Below are 21,753 nucleotides of genomic sequence, written 5' to 3' on the forward strand. Positions count from 1 at the left end.
TGTTGACTAATTACTAAACCAAACATTTTATTGCTTTTATAACTCCCCCAAATCAAACAATAAATACATGGTTTACGAAGCATCTACTAGATGCAAAATACTTTAGAAAATACCAAGAAAAAGAAGGCATTCTCCACCTCCCAGCTTCAAAGCTCCTGAGAAGTGAAATAAAGTCAAAAGATTTCAGTAACTTCTAAAATAAAAACCTAATAAACTACATGCATGACTAGAACAGAAGAAGAAATATCCATGATCTTAGGCACATGTGAAAAGAAGCAGATTTTCCAGCATTAGGTTTTTCAAGATTAGAAAAGACTTGGGGAAAGAGCAAAGAAGGGCCATTCCAGGTTGTGTGAACAGTGCAAGCAAAAGTACGGAGGTGTGGGGGGAGCAGATTTATAAGGTGAACACCAAACAGAAACCTAAAGGAGACTTTAAAAAAATCAAAGCAGCTCTCCTGATCAATTTTTAACATCATCTAAAGTTCATGGGAAAACTATTTAACTAGATAAAAGTTCTCAGATGTTTTATAGATGGGTCAGCAAGTGGACTTCTCACAGCACAGGGACATTCATTTCCATTCAGGGACTGGAAATGCACTCACCTGAGAATAGCAGCCGTTTCTAACATTTCAGCCATGAATGTGGAGACTCCTTTCAACTGACTGTCACCAGCTCCGACCCGGGCCAGGATGCAGTCCACAATGGATACTTCTGCTGACTCGCAGGGCACAAAACACCCAATTTGGGCCATAAGAACTATCACCCCAGTTTGGCGGATATATGTTGATTTACCTCCCATATTGGGACCTAGACAACACATTATGTCAAAAGTCAAGATTATTAATTTATTTCTTCTACTAGTAAACTGACTATTTCTAAATTGCACATTAGTGACTAGACACCTGGGTCATATGATAGGGGCCTATCATTATGGCTTAGAAAGACCATACATACACAGTTCTCCACAGCTCACAGAGCTACCTATCTGCAGGATAATTTCATGACAGCCCCAAAAAATGACTAATGAACTAATCATTACTCAGTAATAAGTAGGGCTAGTATTAAATGGATCCATATACTCAAATCCTTCCTATCACTTCAACTCCATACTAAAGCCTCAAGGCTTGACCCTACTTTTGGAAAATATGCAATTTATTTACCTAGGTTAGATTCTAAGAACATCTTGAAAACCCATTTGGGGAAATAAAATACAATCAAATTCATAACCCAAAGACTCCTTACCCTACCCCTAGTCCCTTTGTTTTCTGGATGTGAGTTAAGATCTCTCAAAACACTTTAGTTTGAGACACATTACATTAATCTATAAGCAAGTCTAATTTTTTTCAAGTTTCACATGAATGTAGAGACATATCTTTTCAACATTTACTACCCTTAGTTGAGGTCACTCCAGCAGCCAATACTGCTTGACCTTCAATGACCTGATTATTTAAAGATCTGACTCAAGCATCTGACTCAAAAGGTAAGCTTTGAGAATAAAGGACTATACATTGTAAAAATGCACCAAACCCCTGGATAAGAAATTTCACATAAATCCATTATAAGCTTCCTCCAGTTTCAAATCTTCCCTCTAATTCAAATGTGAATATATTACTAGTATGAGTAAGACATTCTTTTTCTAATGTCAAAGACTAGGATTTTCATTATCAATTTTGAAAATTCTTCCACTCCATTAAAAAGAGGGAAACACACCTGCCTACCCCCCAATCTACCAATAGGTGATTGTTGTTGTTTTTTTTACCAGTAATGATGTGGAACATCTGTTTATCTTTTTCGAAATGAACATCATTAGGAATAAAGGCAACTTCATCCTGAACTTCAACACAAGCATGTCTGGATGCTTTCAATGTAATTCTTCCTTGTCCTTTCTCTAAGATGACTGGTCGTACATATGGGACAGGTGCTGCATTGGACACATGAGCAAAGCTGACAACGGCATCTAGCTGAGCCAACACATCATTGAGGGTTTGCATTGGTTCGACATATCCTGTACAGAAACAGAGAATGTAAACAGGAAACATATTAAATAATAAAAAAATAAAATCCATTTCTTAGTTTATTTGCTTTTAAAAAAATTAAGAGAACTCTGTCACAACTAAACTTGAAATAACTGAAACTCAGTGTGAGGTTAAAACAGTGTGCTACATCTTATACTACAAACAGATTTCACAGGGTGTGATGCCCTCCATTACCAAAATCCATTAAAACATAAATGTACCTAGTTGCTTATGAAGAAATGAGATGCTGTTTTTAAAAAACTTAGTAAGGAAAAGTTTTCACAATACATCCATAAGATAAGAAGGAAAATGCAGGGTGCATGCAGTATCTGAGGCACACTCTCAATTTTAAAATATACTAGTTTCTAAATTTTAAGAGTCTAAAATGTAGAACTTCACAATTATCTTAAGAAAAATGCAAACATCAGATGTTAAGATAGAATGTGACTGTAAGGCCTGTTCATGTCTAAATCTGATTGTGTTACTTGAGCTTTACTTTTTCCCATCACTATCACATGCAGTTGAATTTCAGCATAAATTTAGATCTATAATTGTCACTTAAAATACTTCCAATAAGACCTACTTTGCTGGAACATTAAAACTAAAAGCTATTATGTACATTAAAAAGTTCTTGACACATGCTTCTAGGCAATAAAAATGGTCAAAATTTTCAGAATAGATTCCAAAATTTTAATAGGTTGGAGGGGTTAATGTAACAGGCCACATGTTATGTTGAACTATCACACCAAAATCAATGTGTCAAAACTTTCAAAGGACATTCATGAGATGTGTTTTAGAAAAACACTAATATATGAGTTTAATCAATGGCAGGAAATTTGCCTTATCTTGATTTCCTTGATTCCTGAAAGTGATAATATATTTTAAAAATAAAAATTAACTCGTGAATGGTCAAATACAAATAATTCATTTACTCTGTCTTAGCACTATTAAATTTGTTCCTGCTTTACCTAACATGTACATTTTCTAAAGGAAGACAGTGTTATATTATCCTATCATGTAGCAACCTATAAAAACTACTTAAACATTAGTGGAATATTTGTTTTAAGAACTTTAAAATTCATAAAATTTCTAATACGTCAACAAGAATAGGTTAACGGTAAAAAGAAAACCAAATTAATTAAAAGTCTATAATTGTTATCTCACATTATCAAACTCTGAATAGCATCACCTTTTCTGGTTTAAAAGCAAGAGAGAAAGCCACAACAATATCTATCGTATTTTAAAGTAAAGATAATTTATAATATCTGTATTAGATAAAGAAGAGGTTTTGTTTAAATGCAAGGTGACTCAAATATAAAAGCTTCAATTTGATGGTTAAAATCTTGTAGTTTTAACCTACCAAGAATTTAATAAATATGAGTTAGTGCTTTTTTTTTTTTTAGGAATATGTATGCTTTTCACCCTTAAGTAATTCAGGATGCCCAAGAAAAAGGACACCCTGCTACTTAATCACAATATATATCCAAGAAATCTGACATGGATGCCATATTGCCTCATCTTAATGAATCTTGTTAAATTGTCCCAACAGTCCTTCACAGTTTTGCCAAGTTCACCCTAATTCCGGATCCAATCAAGGGTTGTCTGCTGCCATTTGATTATCCTTTCTCTTTAAGTCCTATTTAACAGAGATTGTGCTCAGTTCTTTCTTGCTTCCACAGCACTGACATTTTAAAAGAGTTCAGTCCCAGTCTGAATTTACCTTTTCCTTCTCGTTTATAATTAGGTTAAACATTTTTGTTAGGAACACTACACAGCTAAGTGATTTTGTGTCCTTCCTTCTGCATCATGATGGGAAGCATTTAATGTCATCTGTCCCCTTATTAGTGATAAGTAACTTTGACCAACTGGCTAAAGTAGTTATTTTTGAAAGGCACTATGAGGTTGGAGTCAATATACACAGGATGACAAGCAAAGTCTTTCAGCTTAACATATGTAACCACTATGCTGTGCTAAAAAACACACATTCACTCCATGCTAAGGGCAACACCACAGTGCCAAGCCATGCTGCCCCTTTCATTGTAAGACAGTGATCTCAAACAGAGGCTCTAGAATGGAATGCAAAAATCTATGAAATGGCACATGTAACTCAAAAAAGTTTGCCTCATGCAGAATTTCTATTTGCTTTTCAATGGATTTATTTCCACCACTTAGTGTCTATAGATAACACAAAATATTAGTGCCTGTAGCCCTTTGTGCTTCCTTTCCTTGTTTAAACTATAGCATAAGTTTTGTACTTTTCTGCATACCTGTGCTCTTTAGGGTATTCCCATTCCTTAGCCACACCAGCTTATCTTTCTATGCACAAGAGTAATTTCCAGTTATTGTTCTATCACAATATAGCATGCATTATATTATTGGTAGTCTCAGGTAAATATTCATTATGTATAATGGCATTAAAAACAGTCTTCAAGCATCCTGATATTTTTTCTATTACCAAAACCCAGGTAATATTCAAAACATTTAGTGTACTGGTTCTATTAAATTTACCTGAAGAAATATTCACAATTTCTTTAACAATGGCATTCTGGGCTTCCTCATACTCAGATTTATTTTTGGTATACTCTTCATTGAGAGAAGTCAATTTACTGCAAATCAAGATAATGATATTATTAAAAATACTAAAACATCTACTGGTGGTAATATATATTACATAAAATTATCAGACCATATACCATATAAAGCATCAAAACAATAATTAAAATGGAAATATCAGCCAAGTCAGTCCAATCTTTTTGTATATAACTAATCAATGAGTGATTGATAATGATTTAAAATACCCCTGGGCCTCCCCTGGTGGCGCAGCGGTTGAGCACAGGGCTGCGAGGCTGCCCGCAGCCTCTGCAGCACCGGTTCGTTTTCGGCCGCTGGTGAGGTCCCACAAAAATAAAATAAAATAAAATAAAATACCCCTAAAGTTCTGTCTCATCATTTAGCCAAAATATATGTATTTCTTGAATCAGGGATATAGTGTGCTAGATAAATAACTATTAAATTTGGCAACAAAGACAGGCTTAAGAATCTAGCATTACTAGCTGTCTAATGCTTGGGAACTGGAGTTCGAGCTTCTTCACCCAAAAATGAGAAGTACAAATTAAACAGACTGCTTTCATTACTGAAGTGTTTAAACAACTAGAATATGTCTGCACGTAACAAACACTCAAATACTTCTTAAATAAACTGATGGAATGGGATTGCACATATAAACAAAAGCTAGTGAGACTGGGAATACGAGGAGGGTGGAAGTAAGACTGCCGTAAGTTCTACTCCAGTATAGAAGGAGAAAGGGTAACTGATAGGACCCCACCACCACCCCGGTCACAGATTTATTTTTAAATCTTTTTTTTTTTCAATCTATGAATAATCAGTCTCAGGAACTTTCTGGCATCAGTGAAGGAAAAGACAGAAAATGCTGATGATATTTTTGTCAACAACGAACATGATTTTTTAGAAGTTGTAATTTATGAGGGTCCTCAACAAGGGTAGTACACATCCCCCAAACTAATCTTTATATCCAACCAACAAAAGGAAAGGACACTTCAGACAATGAAAAGATAGTTTAACAAGTGGTATTAGGATACCTGACTAGCCTCTTCTAAGAAAATAGTTTCAATCTTGCCCTGTACCTTACATAAATTAACAATAAATATGGTAAAACTCCTTACCATACAACGTTTACATTTCACCAGAGAATTTACTTCCATGGAACTATTTAAGGTTTATCAACATAACATAGGCTTACAAACCTGTTGGTAAATTTAACACCATTCTTCTGGATATCTACTGTACTGAAGTTTTTATTGTTACGAAGGACTTTTTCTTCCTTGCAGGTTACACGAAAGTAATATCCAAACTGTGCACTAGAATCAAGTTTAATCTGTTTACCAGGATCCAAGCCTTCATGGTAAGGAAAAAAGAAAAAGTAACATATGCAGATAGTTTACAATGTAAATATTTTAAAATGGTAAAATCTAAATACTAAAAAAACATTTTTATTATATGACAGCCTACTGGAAATTATTATTAACTAGCTGGGAAAGACAGTATTTCAATTATATTTATACTTCACTCAAAAACTACATAAGATATTGATAAAACCTTAAACTCCCTTATTTTATGTAAACTTCAAGTGGAAGCACCTTCTGGGCAAACCAATCCGAGGCTACAAAGTGCCAATGGTGGGCAGCACAGGGGTTCTTGCCCCTGACAAGTTTTACAAAAGCGTTCTTCAGTTAACCAGAGCATTTCTCCAGAAATAATACAGAATATAATTAAAGTGAACAAATACACTTCCCAAACAAAAACTTAACTATGACAGTGCAACTCTCAGAAAACAAGGACATATATTTCCTGTTAACTATAGGAAACTCACAAAGCAAGCAATGACTGACTAGCTAGGCTTCATGCAGCACCCAAGACTTTGGGGGTTTTTAAAGTCTCTTTTTCATAATCCCATTTATCAATATGATTTTTTTTTAAAGATTTATTTATTTATGCATACAAGAGCTGCGGTGCAGGCCAGAGGTGCGGGATGGTGGTGGTGGTGAGAGGCTTCACCAGAGACAGAGTGGGGAACAGAAAGGCAGACTAACTGAATTACACTGCTGAGGGGAGCAGCAGGCAAGACAGGAGAGGTCTGCTGCACCATGTGGGTCAGCTCCCTGGTGGGGATTGAATTCATGCCACAGTGGCTGCCAATAGTTTCACAGTGCTGAGAATTTTTTTTTTTTTTAATAGAGGCATGTTTTTATTTATTTATTTGCTTGTTTGTTTTGTTTATACATGCACTGGGTACAGTCAGAAGCGCGGGAGGGTGAGAGAATTCACCAGAGCCAGAGCGGGGAGCAGAGCAGGCAGAAGGACAGAAGTACACTGCTGAGGGGAGCAGCGGGCGACAGGAGAGGTCTGCGCGCCATGTGGGACCCTCCTCCAGTGGCCGGGAGCAGCCGGGGATCGAACCGGCGCCGAGGCCAGGCCGCGGGCAGCTTCGCAACCCAGGGCAGCTTCACAACCCAGCGCTCAGCCGCACAGCGGGGAGGCCCTCACAGTGCTGAGAATTAACCCCTGCACCACCAGGAAGGCCCCTCAATATGATCTTTAAGCCACAAACCAGGAGCACGGACACCAACTGTTAGTAGTAGCAAACAACTAAAGACAGGTCTTACTTGACCAGGGAGGAAAGGGACTGTAAAGATCCACTCAGAAATAAAACCAGATTTTGAATAAAGGAATCTTTCAAAACCTTCAAAGGGAAAAAGGCAATTTCACAATGGAAGACTGCACCAATCAGTTATCAAAGTCTCAATCTGTCTCATGAGTATGTGATGCAGTTTGCTACTCATGTGTTTCAATATAGTATTAACAAGCAGCAGCTTCCCTACACATGAGAAACAAAGGTATTTATACGATAAATACTGCATTTATTTAACACTAGCATATTCAGAATTTCATGAGGTTTACAACCTAATTTAAAATGAGGTTCATGCCCTCAAAGAGTTCTGAGGACAAGTATGTAAGGCTAAGGACCAAAGCACTAAATCCAACCTGTTAGTTTTACAAATGACTATATTGACAATCAGAAAAATTAAATAATCTATAGAAGTTTTACAAAGCTGAAACTAGAGCTTCAATTTCCCAATTCCAAGCCTAATGCTTCTTGTACTACCCTTATACTTTGTACTATCATTACACTTTTCAGTTTGATTTCAATGATGTCCACATGGTTTCTTTATAAAGCAAAGTAATTTAAAATGGAACTGAATTTTAACTGCAAAAACAGGAATCTGTAGATACATTAACTTTCTACTAAGTCAATAATCAGTAAGAAAACATTAATTTTAACTCTGTATAGCTAAACTCTTCGAACCTCAATTAATATCCTTAGCTACAAAATAATGGTAGATTTCAATATCCTTTAAAACAAAGCTTCTTAACCAAGGATCTAGTCCATATATGCACCCTCCATGGAAAGTATTGACAATGCTTTTGGTACATGTAGGTATGGGTTTATTTCTGGGAAGAGGATCTGTAACTTCTATCAGTTTCCAAAAATTTAATTAGTACTTCTCCAATGGGTCCTCTAGTTCAAACAGAAGATTCACTCACTCATTCAAATACATATGTGAAATGCTTAGAAGAAAGGTTTAAAAATTCAAAACAAAACAGTGTGAAGAGTATTAGACTAATTAGGGAATTCATAATCTATCATGGAAGGCAGACTTTTTTTTTAAAGCTGATATTAATGAAGTGTTCAGAAACCTCATAGCCAAATTAATGAACCATTTCTAGGAGAGTTAGGATTACAAGAGGAAGCGACATTTTAAAATGTCTTATTTAAATGCATGTAAAAGACATCATGATTTGTTTGGCAGAAGTGGGGTCATCTAGGGGCTGGAAAAGTTATTAAGAGATGAGTCTGGAAAGGGGAGGTTAGACTCAGAATATAAAGAATGCTGTATGTCATCTTTAAGTATTTGTAATTTTATTCTGTAAAGAAAGGGGCTGGCACAAAGATGACTTCTAGAAAAGTAATTCTGCTATACACACACACACACAGAATTATTGACCTTGACTTCCGATGGGGTTACACTCCAATAAACCCATCATAAGTTGAAAATATCTAAGAGTAAAAATGCATGTACCTACCCTAGGTCCATAAAGGACCTAACTTCATTTAGCCACCTTAAATGTGATCAGACCATGTACATTATCCTACAATCAGGCAAAACCATCTAATATATAATAAACTTTTGACTATCTCACATAGCCCATCGAATACCCCATGCCATAGAGTATTGGTTGTTCACCCTCAGGGTAACATCCCATGGCTGACTCATCACTGCTACTGCCCAAAATCATGACAGAATATTGCACAGCATATCACTAGCCTGGGAAACGACTTATTCAAGCCTCCAAGTAGAAGGTCTACTGGGTGCATATTGGTTTTGCACCATCATAAAGTTGAAAACCCTTAAGTAGGGGACTGCATGTTTTCAAACCTCCAATGACCCATTCTTACCTAGATCTCTAGCTGCACTAACTAATGTTGACTGCATCTTCTTTTCCAAGTCATCCATTAGTTCTCTTAATTCACTCAGATTAGGATCAAACGAAGGTTTTACAAGGAATTCATGGTTTTCCACCTACAGACAGAACAAAGAGTAGTTAAAATTTATAAACGATGGGTAAAGATGTCATTATGAAGCAAGTATGTTCTTTTGTTAACTTAAATTTAATATTTTGGTTAAGTGATTTGCTCTCCTTAAGTTACTCAGTCAGAACTGCAGGGAATTTCATTTACCAGAGAGATAAAGTTCCATTCACTAGGAGCTTCGAGTTCTAGAGGTACAAAAATTACTCATATAATCACTATCCATTCTATTGGAACACACTGCTTTCATATACCAAAAGTACTGTCACAAAGAATAAGGAATTAAGACAAAAGAGTCAGCCAAAAAAAAAAAAAAAAAAAAAGACATTCAAATAACTTTCTCAATTTAAAACAAGATAATAAGATTTATATAAAAAAATAACATTTAATTTCTCAATAAGCCCATTTTATGAAAGACCAAGAGATTCACAAAAATACTTTTGCAAAATCTGAAACTTCAGTATAAAAGCTAACATTTTCTTCTGTAAGGACATTTTGTTCACATGCATCAAGGTCAAGTTAAAATGGACAAGTTGAAAAAAAAAAACACCACCACCACCAATCACAGATGAGAAAATTAGTAAACTAACATAGGAAAATGCTAAAGCACTGTAACAGAATCAATCTACGTAAATAACGTAAAGCAAAACAACACAGAAATGAAAAAAAAATCTCTGCAGATTTATCTATTATAGCAAAATCCAGAAATAAAACATCATAATATTTACACAATAGTATATCAACAGATTAGAATATTATACAGCTATCTAACTAGATAATGAAGATTATCTAGAAACCAAGAGGGGAGGAGAGAAGGGATGGAAATGGAAACAATTTCCAATGGTCCTTGATTTAACCAATCATGACTGTGGAGGAGGCTCCATAAAAATCCAAACTTAAACAGCACCACACAAAACTGATTGAGGTAACCACTAACCAATTCTTTCATTTAAGAAAATTCTAGTATTATAACCAAACACTATAAAGAATAAACCGTCACAGCCTTCTCACTACATAAGGTGCTTTGTCACAAAGTACCCTGAGTTTTGTCACAATATTCCCTGTTCTGGTTTGAGTATTCCCAGGTTTTTAGAATGTGTACACAATACATTTAGTAACTACTACCTTGGTGATTCGTTGGTTTCATTTCAACCATTACTGACCTTCTGATTTAAAAATTGTAGGACACCCAGCTCTGTCATATGAATTGTTGAATGTGAGTGGGAATACCCCCTCTAGACTGGAGATTTGGTTTAAGCACCTCAAAAGACCACTTCCCACTCATGAGAATGGCTATTAAAACAAGCAAAATCGGGCCTCCCCAGTGGCGCAGCGGTTGAATGCTGGGTTGTGAAGCTGTCTGCAGCCTCTGCAGCGCCGGTTCGATCCCCGGCCACCGGGTGAGGGTCCCACATGGCACGCAGACCTCTCCTGCTGCCCGCTGCTCCCCTCAGCAGTGTATTTCATCAGTCTGTCTGTTCTGCTCCCCGCTCTGTCTCTGGTGAATTCTCTCACCCTCCCACACTTCTGACTGTACCCAGTGCTTGCATAAATAAATAAATAAATCTTTAAAAAAAAAAATAAATAAATAAAATAAATAAATAAATAAAGCAAGCAAAATCAAAAAATAAGTATTTGCAACAATGTAGAGAAACTGGAAGCCTCAATATATTGCTGGTGGGAATGTTAAATGATGCAGCCACTTTGTAAAAGTTTAGTGATTACTCAAAAAGTTAAATACAAAATCACCCAATGAGCCAGCAAGTCTACTCCTAGGTATACCACTCAAATAAAAATGAAAACAGGAGTTCAAGTACTCCTACATGACTATTCATAGGAATACAATTCATAATAGCCGTAAGGCAGAAACAAGCTAAATTTGATCAAAAATTAAACAAAAGGAAATAGGGCAGTGGGGTGCCTGCTAAAGGGGGTGGGTATGAACAGGGATGTTCAGGCCGAGTAAACTAACTCCATCTGGGTTCTGACATCCACCTTATGGAACTTTTTAACTCTGAACGAGTATAACTCACTGAGTCTCTCTGCCATCCACCTGCATGGCCATAATGGTGGGCAATTTGAATGTCCTGACTTGATGCTCTCACCAACAATGAAAAGAGAAGCAAACGCCAGGAGCTTATTAGGCTGTGCTCCAAAGTCATCACCTGGTTTCTAACTGTGATGATGAAAGATAGTTACACTGGTAAATTTGAAATTAGGATCATAGAAATGGGAAAATTTGCAGTGAACTTCACAGGCAAGTTAAACAAGTGTGAAATGATCAGCCCCTGATTTGAGGTGCAACTCAAAGATCCAGAAAAATGGCAGAATCATCATCTCCTGTCCTAACAGTTTGGTTTCAGCTGTACTGACCACCTCAGCTAGACCTGATTTTGAAGAAGGAAGATAAAATGCAAGCGGGAAAAATCCTTAATATTTTTAAAGGGGGGATGTTGTAGATATGTGCAAATACTATTCCTCAGTGAACTAAATAAATCAATCAATCACTGACTGGCTAGAACCGGTTTCCCACTATAATAGGCCTTTCTCAGAACTTTGCAAAGAACATTTCCCCCTCTCATTGAGTAAAAACCAATGAATTTAAGAAATGTGATCTATAACCAGTCTTTGCAATTCTATACTTCTCCCTTCTCCCCCATTTTTCCCCTTAAAATCCCCTTAAACAAAACCCCCAAATTAGAAACAATTTGGACTGATACCTGAGTTTGTGGTTCCCCAACTTGAAAGACAACATTGAAATGATGTAGATTCTAAATTAATCTTTAGAAGCAATTTCAACCAAAACATTAAGACAATATTATCTATGTTATTTAGAAATAATACTATTTTTTTGGAGTGTTGGGACCTGACTTTTTAGCAAGGCTGCAGTGGTAGCTACTCCCTACCCTCAAGATAGAAGAAAAAGACCCAGTAAATAAATCTGGTACACCCTCAAAGTTTAACAAAGCTGTAATTACAATACTCAATATCAAGTTTTGTTAGAGAATAAATTCAAAAACCAGATATTATCAAACATGAAATAATTCAAATACTATAAAACCCTCCCCAAAATTTCTTTTGAAAAACAAAAAAATCCCCCAAAAACCCATAATACCTGAAAAATGAAACCAGCCAAATAAAACTGTAATCAAACCATTTAAACCCAGGAACGAGGCAGCCATGGTTACAAAACCGACTGAGCACTGAATCCATTTAATATAAACATTGTAGGAGAGAAAAACTTGCCACCCCAAAATGGTACAGGGATTATTTTAGGATAAATATTTTTAAAGAAACAGCAAACTCAGGAAGTTTTTATTTCGTCCTTAAATGCTTAAAAGAATTTAGATAGAGGGCTGGGGCAGCAAGAAAGCCACTGCCAGAGACTCCCAGAAGCAACTATAAAGTGTATGAGCTATAGTAATGGGGGGAGAAAGGGGGGTTCGCAGGACATTTCTGTGTTCCTTTGTCTCTTCCAAGGTATGGCAAATACTTGTTTACCAAACATTTGCTCTTTCCATCCTCCTGTGAATTATCTTCCTGTCATCTGAAGTCCCAGACCCCTTCCCTCCTCTACTTACTTCTCCCTAGCTCAGTTTCCTACCTTTGTGGCTACTTTATGGAGGAAATTAAATTTGTTTTTCCCTGTTAATCTGTCTTTATTATCGGGAATGTCTCAATCAAGAACCTAGAAAGATAGAAGGAATCTTACTTTCTTCCCCTACAACATGAACATTAAGCAACCCTGGAAATTGGGATTAAGGCTATATAGACACTTTGTATATATTTTAGACCTAGATAATATGAAAATATAGCTATGAAAAACTAAGAGGTATGAGGAAAGGTAGAAACACATTAAGTGTTCAACTTTCAAGGCAAGGAATTTAATGTCCAAAATTAAATCACTCAAAGAAATATTGAATCTCTTCATACTTTTTCTAATTTAGTTTCTTAAACAACTCTTATTTCCCACCTCTCATGGTGAAAAATAATTCACTTGAAGTCCAACAATTCCTTCCATAATTTTGTTACACTAAAATAACATTAAGTTGAAATCCCTTTAAGATGAACATCAACAGTAAGAGCCGATCCATGCATCTGTCTACATATAACCATAAAAAGACTATTCACAATCTGTCTCTCCAGAGAGACGCTACTCCTACCTAGCATTTTGAGTGGGACAATACTTTGTTGTAAGGGACTAAAACACAAAATTTCAACACCTATCCACAAAACCTTCCATACTACCCACACTTGAGAACAGACTAAAATGTTAATGAGGATTATTTCTGGGTGGTAGATGTAGTGGATATTATTAACTTTCATTTGTCTACCTTTTTGCATTGTTTACATTCTTTATATAGGTAGGTACCAGCTGTAAAACAACAGTATTTTGTTGTTGTTTTAGAAGATTACGTAAGAAAAATGTCAACATGTTTTAAGAGTTAATTCTAGGTAGGAGAATATGACTACTTCCCACTCTATTTTTTTTTGCCTCCAAGAAGAAAAATTTTAAAGCATTTATACACTATGTAACTTAAATATACTCATGTAAATGCTGTTGTATCAAAGATTGTAAGAGAAACATCTCGTAACCAGTGGGTTAAGGCTCAAAGGCAACTGGATGCCAAAAAGTGGGGCTTTCCAGACTCCACCCTGATTTCCTGAACAGGGGCTGCTAGGAACTAGGGGCAGATTGGAGCTGCCATGGGAACGTTTAAAAAGAGCACAAGAGGACAGCTCTGTTTTGGCTGGTTTCCAATTGGACCCTAGCCTCTGCTCAGCAGATACTATCCACGGATGGGACAGGTGGTGTCCGGCCACAGTAAGTTTTCTTCTCCTCTTTCCTAGCTCTCTCTTTCCTTGCTGCATATGTAAATAAATCCCTTTTCTTATTATCCATGTAACTAATTTTGGGTCTTTCCCCATATTCCTAAACACTGGTGAGGACTCACAAACGAAATCATCCCCTTTTCCCTTGGGCTCATACAATTGTGGCTTAAAAAAAAAAAAAAAAGATTTAATTTTTTCTGTCTCACAATCTTCACTAAAAATTTATCTAGAGTTACTGTTTTTTCCAATGGTTGATAAAATAGCAAAAACAAGTGTATGTGAAAATTAATATTCAAAGACATTCAAATCTCACTCAAAGACAAAAATGGTTCAAATACAGTACCAAAAGGTTAAAAAAATTCAGACAGCTCATCCAATATTATGGCAGTTTTGATCTACATTTACTTAGAAAATCTTTCTATAAGATTTACAGAAAGCAGTCACAAAAACACCTGAAGCATTATATACAAAGCCAGTGGGTGGGTGGGCTGGAGAGACCAACGCAACTACTTGTGTCAATGACTGCTCCTTTCATCACATGAATTCCTAAGTGCATAGTTAGAAAACATGAGCTAAACTTTCAGAATTCATACATGAAACAATTGATATCCTCTTGAGGTTCTCTCAAAGTGGCTGAGTCATGTAATTTAAATGCTTAATTTCATTAGAAACATCTACAATGACAATGAAGAGTTGAATTCACCTTATAACCCGAGACAAGTTTAAAGGTGTGTAATGAGAGTAACTCCCTAGAGAATCAAGTGCAGATTTTAACAAGGAATCTCATTTATCTGAAAGACAGTATTATACTGTTAATCGAAAAATAAAGTTTCAAGAATAGTTAGACAAAGCGTTTATAAGAATACTAATGCAGGGAAGCAGCCCACCAGTTTCCACTCTATGAGAACTGTTCTGATAAACTTTGGAATTTAGTTTATACAGCCAGAAACCGTGAGTCATGGACACCAAGAACATAACTGTCCCAGACAGATTCTTCTAATTCTATAGGCTCTAAAATGTCCAGATCCATAGATATGCTGATGCTAGAGGAAGGCAATACAGGACCCAACTTCCTTTCCTCAGAAAAATGCAAAGGCTGGATGCCCACTGCTCAATCCCTTTTTTTATCTGAAAGACAGAATTATACCTTTAGATTTCTGCATACAAGATGGAGCTTGTGAAGCTCAGTTCTGCCTTCCAGACCAGGGGGTGTCCCCAGAAAATTTTACATTATGCTTACAAACCTATAAATAAGGAAAACCTATTATTACAGGGCAGTATGTTAGTAGATACTGGTAGTTAACACAAGTCATTGTCCTTCTTACTCCTTCCCAATAGTGTTTTTGTATATCTCCCACCATGGATAGTCCATCCCTGGTTACTAATGCCAAGGTATTCTATTTCCATGGCTACCACTGTTTAAATGATCCCAAGAAGGCAAACTGCAGGGCTCTTTACTTGGAATATAGCAGTAGCTACAGATAGGTAGCCACCCTAGGAACAAAAGAGGAAGAATCTTAGATACAAATCAAAAATCACAAAAGGTAGAAAAGATCAAGGATTTAGGTGCTTTGAATAACATTACTGTGATACTGCATCAAGCAAGTTTGAATAGAGTCTACTCTATCCAATTTTCAAGCTCAGGATTTAAAGTGTACTGAGTTTTAGTTTACTTGAAAAACAAAGTTCTAACTGATATTAAGATTAACCTCAAAGAGTCTACTCACAAAAGGGAACCCATAACTCACATCTTATGGCACAGTACTTAGCACTGAAGGATCCAGAATATGCCACTGTGGCACAAAAAATTATTTTGAGATGAAAGCATTTAAGAATAGACATTTCTGAACCCTCATCTCTCTAAATTTAAGCAGAGCCTCCTGAAAGAACACAAGTGTCACAAATCCCTTGTTAGGAAGTCAAAATTAGTGTATCTCCCATCTGGTCTCCAAAGGGCTCATTTATCTTGCCTAAAAGTCATCTGTTTCCTCGCGGGTGCCTTTCTCCACCTCCTCTTCCTCTATTAAGATAATTTATAAGCCCCAAATTCGAACAGTCTGAAGGAACTTTATTCCTGAGCCTATGAGATCTCAGGTGTTGATGACAACACCCAGCATGCCATGAACCTGACTTTCTGAACAGGGGCCACTGGGAAACAAGGGCAGAGTTAAAGAGCCTTATATCTAAATGACATAGCTACTCTTGCTTTTTTGGCTGAATTGCATCCTTGTACTGCTGGAAGGAAACAGAGGAGAGAAATGCAGGCAAGGGGTACTAGGAGAGCCTCGTGGGTGAGACGCTTAGGGAGGCTGTTCCTGGTCTTGTGCAGAGACAATGGCAGCAGTTATGTGGTATATATTGAATTTTGAGCCTCTCCTTCTGCCCTGGCTCTCTGGGATGTGTCTAATCCCTTTCTTGTAGTTCCCTGCCAGAAGGTACCTTAGACCTCTGTCAAGTTTTTGGGCCAAGCCTGTTTGGGCATTTGCCCATAAAAGGATGGATGATTTTTGGAGTTTTATTGGGAAACTTATTTGAACTCTTTCCTTCTCTCTAGGCACACCAATTCTATTAAAAATCTTTCACACTAAGAGCATGATTTCTTTCTCTTTGTGTGCATGGATGGCCAGGTCCCTTTTAGAGCGTGCACCCCTTAACAGTTTGGGGTCACTAGGTACCCCTTAGTCATTTACTAACAGCTCTAACAGCATGTGTTGACATTTATAAATAGAAAAGCTTCAAATAAAAAAAGACAACTTTAAAATTTATGTTCTCACATTGTGAATATTACTGATGCTGTGGCCCATCCAACATTAACAGAACAGTCGAGCATGGTTAACTGTGTTGCTTGCTACAAGTAATAGAGCTCTGATGTGAGCATATATCCCACATGTGCAGAAGTAACTGACCTTAAACTAAGCTTCCCTAACCAAGAGACCACTGACACAGAACCAGAAAGACCAGAAATAGGGAATACCTACGCCACATTAAAGAAGAGAGGGATCTATTCACCAGGAAAGATCTGGTCTTTTGAAAAGCACCTGTCTCAGTATGGGCTGATTTGTAACTGTCCAGTGAACTCCAGTCAAGTCCACATTCCTTTGCCACTAGCTACCCCTTAGTCAAATTTTAACTCCTTTGTTCTCAACCCCACACTCACGAAATCAATATAAACCCTGTCCGGTTTCTTAGGCGGGGAAAATGAATTTGAGCTTGGCTCCTGTCTCTTTGCTAATGGACTTGCAATATAAACCCTTTTCTTCTCTCAAAATGCTGGTGTCCTGTCACTGGCTTTTATGCAGTCAGGCATCAAGCCCAGTGGCTATGTTATCATCATTTTGAGAGGTGACCCACAAACACATTAAATGAAAACAATAAACAGGAGGCCATTCAGTCACTAATGGTACATCATTTGTGATGGAATGTTTTGGCATGTTTGCTGTCAAACAGATACAGATCCCAAGGGCTTGAACAGTGCATTCAAAACTATTACATAAAATGAAGGGAGGGAGGGAAAGCCATAATATAATGTACAAGTATCCAAGATTTTATCATTCTACTGCCTTTTGTAATTATCTGGTAGCACTTAATACCCTGTGCATAATGAAAATAAACTGCTTATTACAGTTTTTACTGTCCAAAAGTGGAAGGTGGGGGGGGAGAGGAGGGAAAATCTAAGATCAGGATTTCTGCATCTGCTCAATGTGTAAATTTGACAGCCCATTTAGAAAGACAGCTGAGCTGTAGGGGGTTCTTTAATAGAGAGGATTTGTACATTGATAAGAGGGACTACATATGTTAAGAAAATCAAACACTCTCAATTATGCAAGCTAATTTTTAGCAAGGTATTCCAAGAGTGCAGTGTTCCAGGCAGACTACAAATTATTGTGGGGGAGGGGAGGAAATAACATTCTCTTTGAGCTATGATTACACTGATTTATTAAGCAAATAGTTCTCACTGTGGGGTCCCCAGACAAACAGGATCACCAGTGTAAGTAGGTCTCCCCAAAAATGGTCAGAAAGACTTTTTCTAAGATGTCCAAAGCAGGCTTTCTCCAGTACATATCATCTTGGTATGTAGAAGTATGGTAAGTCAAGGTCTCATGTGACTTAGGAAAAATTGTTACCATAACCTTAAAGGATGCATATTACCTAGACTTAAGGTCATCTCCAGATTGGAGAAACCTATTTTAAGGCTGGGCAAACACCTAGATATTGTCATAGGAGACCTCCTCTCTTCTTGAGGTCCCAATTCCCTCTTCCATCCTTTACGTCAGTATTTAAACCTTCAGTTTGTCCCATTTACTTTATTTTTTTTTCCCATTTACTTTAGTATTTATAACTATACAGATCCAGCCATATATAATTAAAGTGGGTCTTTTTATCCTACTAGTCTGTCTAATGTTAATTTGTTTGCTCATTCAGCTTGAAAAGAATTCAGAAACTGTAGAAATACAAATTCACCAGTCCTACCTCAGACCTAAAGAATCTAATTCTGGGAATGGAGCCCAGGAAACTGTTCTGACAAGCCCACCAGATGAATGTTTTTGGTAGCTTAACAAACAAGTAAATGGAAAAAATTGTGCAATCAATAATAAAATATTATCAGGAAAGAGAAGCAATATACCTACCTCTATAGACAGACAGAGTAAATGGATTTTAACATCGTTAAGCCTGTTAATGATCCAGTAAAAACAAATCAACATCACACAGGACAAATGTTAACTCAAACCCAGTTTTTAAGAATCCAAAGACCCTAACAACTATTAAACCAATGATTAACTCGGTCTGAGTAATGTGAGTGCATAATCCCTGCATAATCATTTTTACCAGGAAATTTAGTACAGAAAAATTTCAACATCTCTAAACCCACATAATTTAAAATCACTACAAGCAACGGCCCATCATACAGAATTCTATAAACAAACTTTTAATACAAAGCAAATCTTTACAATTTCATAAATTTTGTTCTCAAATCCATTTTCATAAGGATATTTTCAACATCATATCTATAAATTATTAATTAAAGACCAAAGGAAATAGATCACTTAAACCCTATATATTCTTCTCAACTTACACAAAATTAAAGCCAAACAATATTTAAAGTTAACATTTTAGTAAGATTAAACAACTATTTGAGAGATATCTGTATATACTATAACCTTCCCTTAAAGACCTTCCATATGTGATAAATAACCAAAAAAGAACTGTCCTCTCTTACTTTCTACATTCACTTCTATCTTTTTCCCTTTTTCAGTGACTATGATTTTCCTTCTCTCTTGGAATTAAACAAAACAAAATTCAATTTGCATGCGCAATCTTTTATGTATGAGTTTTTTGTTAACCAGGCCAGTCACTTATTTCCCATTAAGCTTCTTAATATTCATCCATTGAAACAACTACTATTCAAAAAACCAAAAACTACTTTTTACTTATGTTATCAATATATCCGATGTCTCAAAGGTGTCCTGCCAAAGTGCACAAACATTAAAAAGAGAAATCTTAAAAGTTTTCTGATGTGCCTTTGCTTTAAAAAAATATTCTGCTGCTTGAATTAAAGATTATGTATTGCATACCTGTTCCATATCTAAAGTTGTTTCAATCATCTCCTGGAACTTGGAGAAATCAGAACGAAGATCAATAAAAGGAGTCACAAAAATTGCCAACAACAATGCCTGGTGTTTTCCTAAAAGAAAACAGAAAGAAAAATATATGAAAAGATCCTCCTATTTAAAATAAGTGACTACAGATCATAAACATTTCATTGAGATAAGATGCAAATTTTGAACCAAAGATCAGGTCTCCAAAGTTGCTATTCAAATATATTTAGTACTTCATTTTATAGAAAGGGAATAATCTGGCATTCAAAATTCCCTACGAAAGGAAATAATCTGGCTTTCAAAATTCCGTACTAATAAAAGGGTCTTCTCCACTGGTCAATAATCACCTCTGTATGTACTGAAGATGCAGAAACATGACATTGATTATAACCAAATGAAATTGCATTTCTTTGCAAATTTTAATAACCCAATGTCAAAATCATTAAAATAACTCTAGCTTACCTTTCCCCCTAATTGCTATTAATAACACAATGCTCACAGAGATTAAATTAAGCCAAGTACTGGGCCACTGTGGTGGCATAGGGGTTAAAGTCTCAGCGTTATCAAGCTATTGCCAGCCACTTAGGCATGAGTTCGATCCCTCACATGACACAGCAGACTTCTCCTATCTTCTCCTGTCTCACCCGCTGCTCCCTTCAGTAGTGTTTTTTAGTAGATCTGCCTGTTCTGTTCCCCACTCTGTCTCTGGTGAATCCTCTTACCCCCAAGGACTCTGGCCTGCACTGAGTTTTTGTATACATAAATAAAAATAAATCTTAAAAAAAATCATCAAGCCAAGTACTCATACACCAGAACCTAACTTGATGTTATTTAAGAGGATATGCTGGGGGGCCTCCCCTGGTGGCACAAGGGTTGAGAACTGGGCTGCGAAGCTGCCCACAGCCTCTGCAGCGCCGGTTCGATCCCTGGCCAACGGCAAGGGTCCCACATGGCGTGCAGACCTCTCCTGCGCGCCCACTGCTACCCTCAGCAGTGTATTTCGTCGGTCTGCCTGTTCTGTTCCCCGCTCTGGCTCTGGTGAATTCTCTCACCCTCCTGTGCTTCTGACTGTACCTAGTGCTTGTATAAATAAATCTTAAAAAAAAAAAAAAAAAAAAAGAGGATATGCTGGGGAATTGTGAGGAATAAGTAAAGAATGTATGTCCAGTGTGAAAGGCATGAGTACAGACTTGGAGCCGTTTTTCCTTGTCTAGTACAATGAAAATAACAACTACCCAGAAGATGAATAAATGATAACGCCACACAACATTCAGGACAGCACTTGAGGCTCAACAGAAGCTCAGCAACAGTTACCACGTTTTATTATTGTGATAACCCAAGGACTTTTTCCCCTGGTCTCCAATAAATTCCCTTGGAAAATTCAGCAAGTAATTATTAGCACACTAACTTTCACTTCAAAGCAACAGATTCCCCACCTTTTCCAGAAATATCAGTAGCTTTTGATTGAGAGAGAAAATGATGAAAAGCTACCATGAAGTCAGCAAAATTGTTAAAAGATTATTAATCACAACAGCATCTACACATATTTAGAAAATAGTACATATGTGTGAAACATTATTTAGACAGTCTATAAACAACACTTTGCCCACATAATGTCTGTTGTGCTACAAAGCCTGGTTCTTTATTCCAAATGAGCTCTTACACTATTGGTAAATAGGGGAATGATGGGAGGAAAACTCAAAGGTGGCATTGGTTCACCAATGTTATTTTCCCCCAATCCATTAATGTCTTGAAGAAAGCAAGGGCAAGCTTTCATACAATTAAAGAGGAAAGTTAGTAATATATGAAGACTTCAGAGTATCTGGTTTAGTACAATTATACTTTCTACTATGTTAAAATATATGGAAAAGCTACATGTAGACGAATAGTACAAAATCATATGCTAGCGTTTTAAAACTCTAATTGAATTTATATCCTAGTTCAGATTTTTAACTTTGATGAAACTGACCTTTAATAGAAACAAAATGCCTTGGAAGGACATCTCAAAGGAGGACATAAGTCCCGGAGTTTAAGGCTACAAAGAGACACTGAAGCTGGTGCTAGGTGCAAATGCAACGGTGATTTACATTGGCTGTTCTTATTAAAATTTGGTGATACTTTTCTTAAGAATCATTAAA

The 21,753-nt window shown here is 36.6% G+C and overlaps 1 protein-coding gene across 1 annotated transcript in view; it reads right to left on the reverse strand.

Moving 5' to 3' along the window:
• Positions 1-21,753, reverse strand: part of MSH2 (mutS homolog 2) — a 56,101-nt gene that overhangs the window by 5,603 nt on the left and 28,745 nt on the right. Inside the window, 6 exon segments of the mRNA XM_037528098.2 lie at positions 605-809; positions 1,762-2,007; positions 4,526-4,623; positions 5,782-5,932; positions 9,054-9,177; positions 19,592-19,701. Of these exon segments, the coding sequence (XP_037383995.1) occupies positions 605-809; positions 1,762-2,007; positions 4,526-4,623; positions 5,782-5,932; positions 9,054-9,177; positions 19,592-19,701 (934 nt within the window).

Source organism: Talpa occidentalis, unplaced genomic scaffold, assembly GCF_014898055.3.
Source record: "Talpa occidentalis isolate TD23 unplaced genomic scaffold, MPIMG_talOcc4v2.1 talOcc4.5, whole genome shotgun sequence".
Classification (NCBI taxonomy): domain Eukaryota; kingdom Metazoa; phylum Chordata; class Mammalia; order Eulipotyphla; family Talpidae; genus Talpa; species Talpa occidentalis.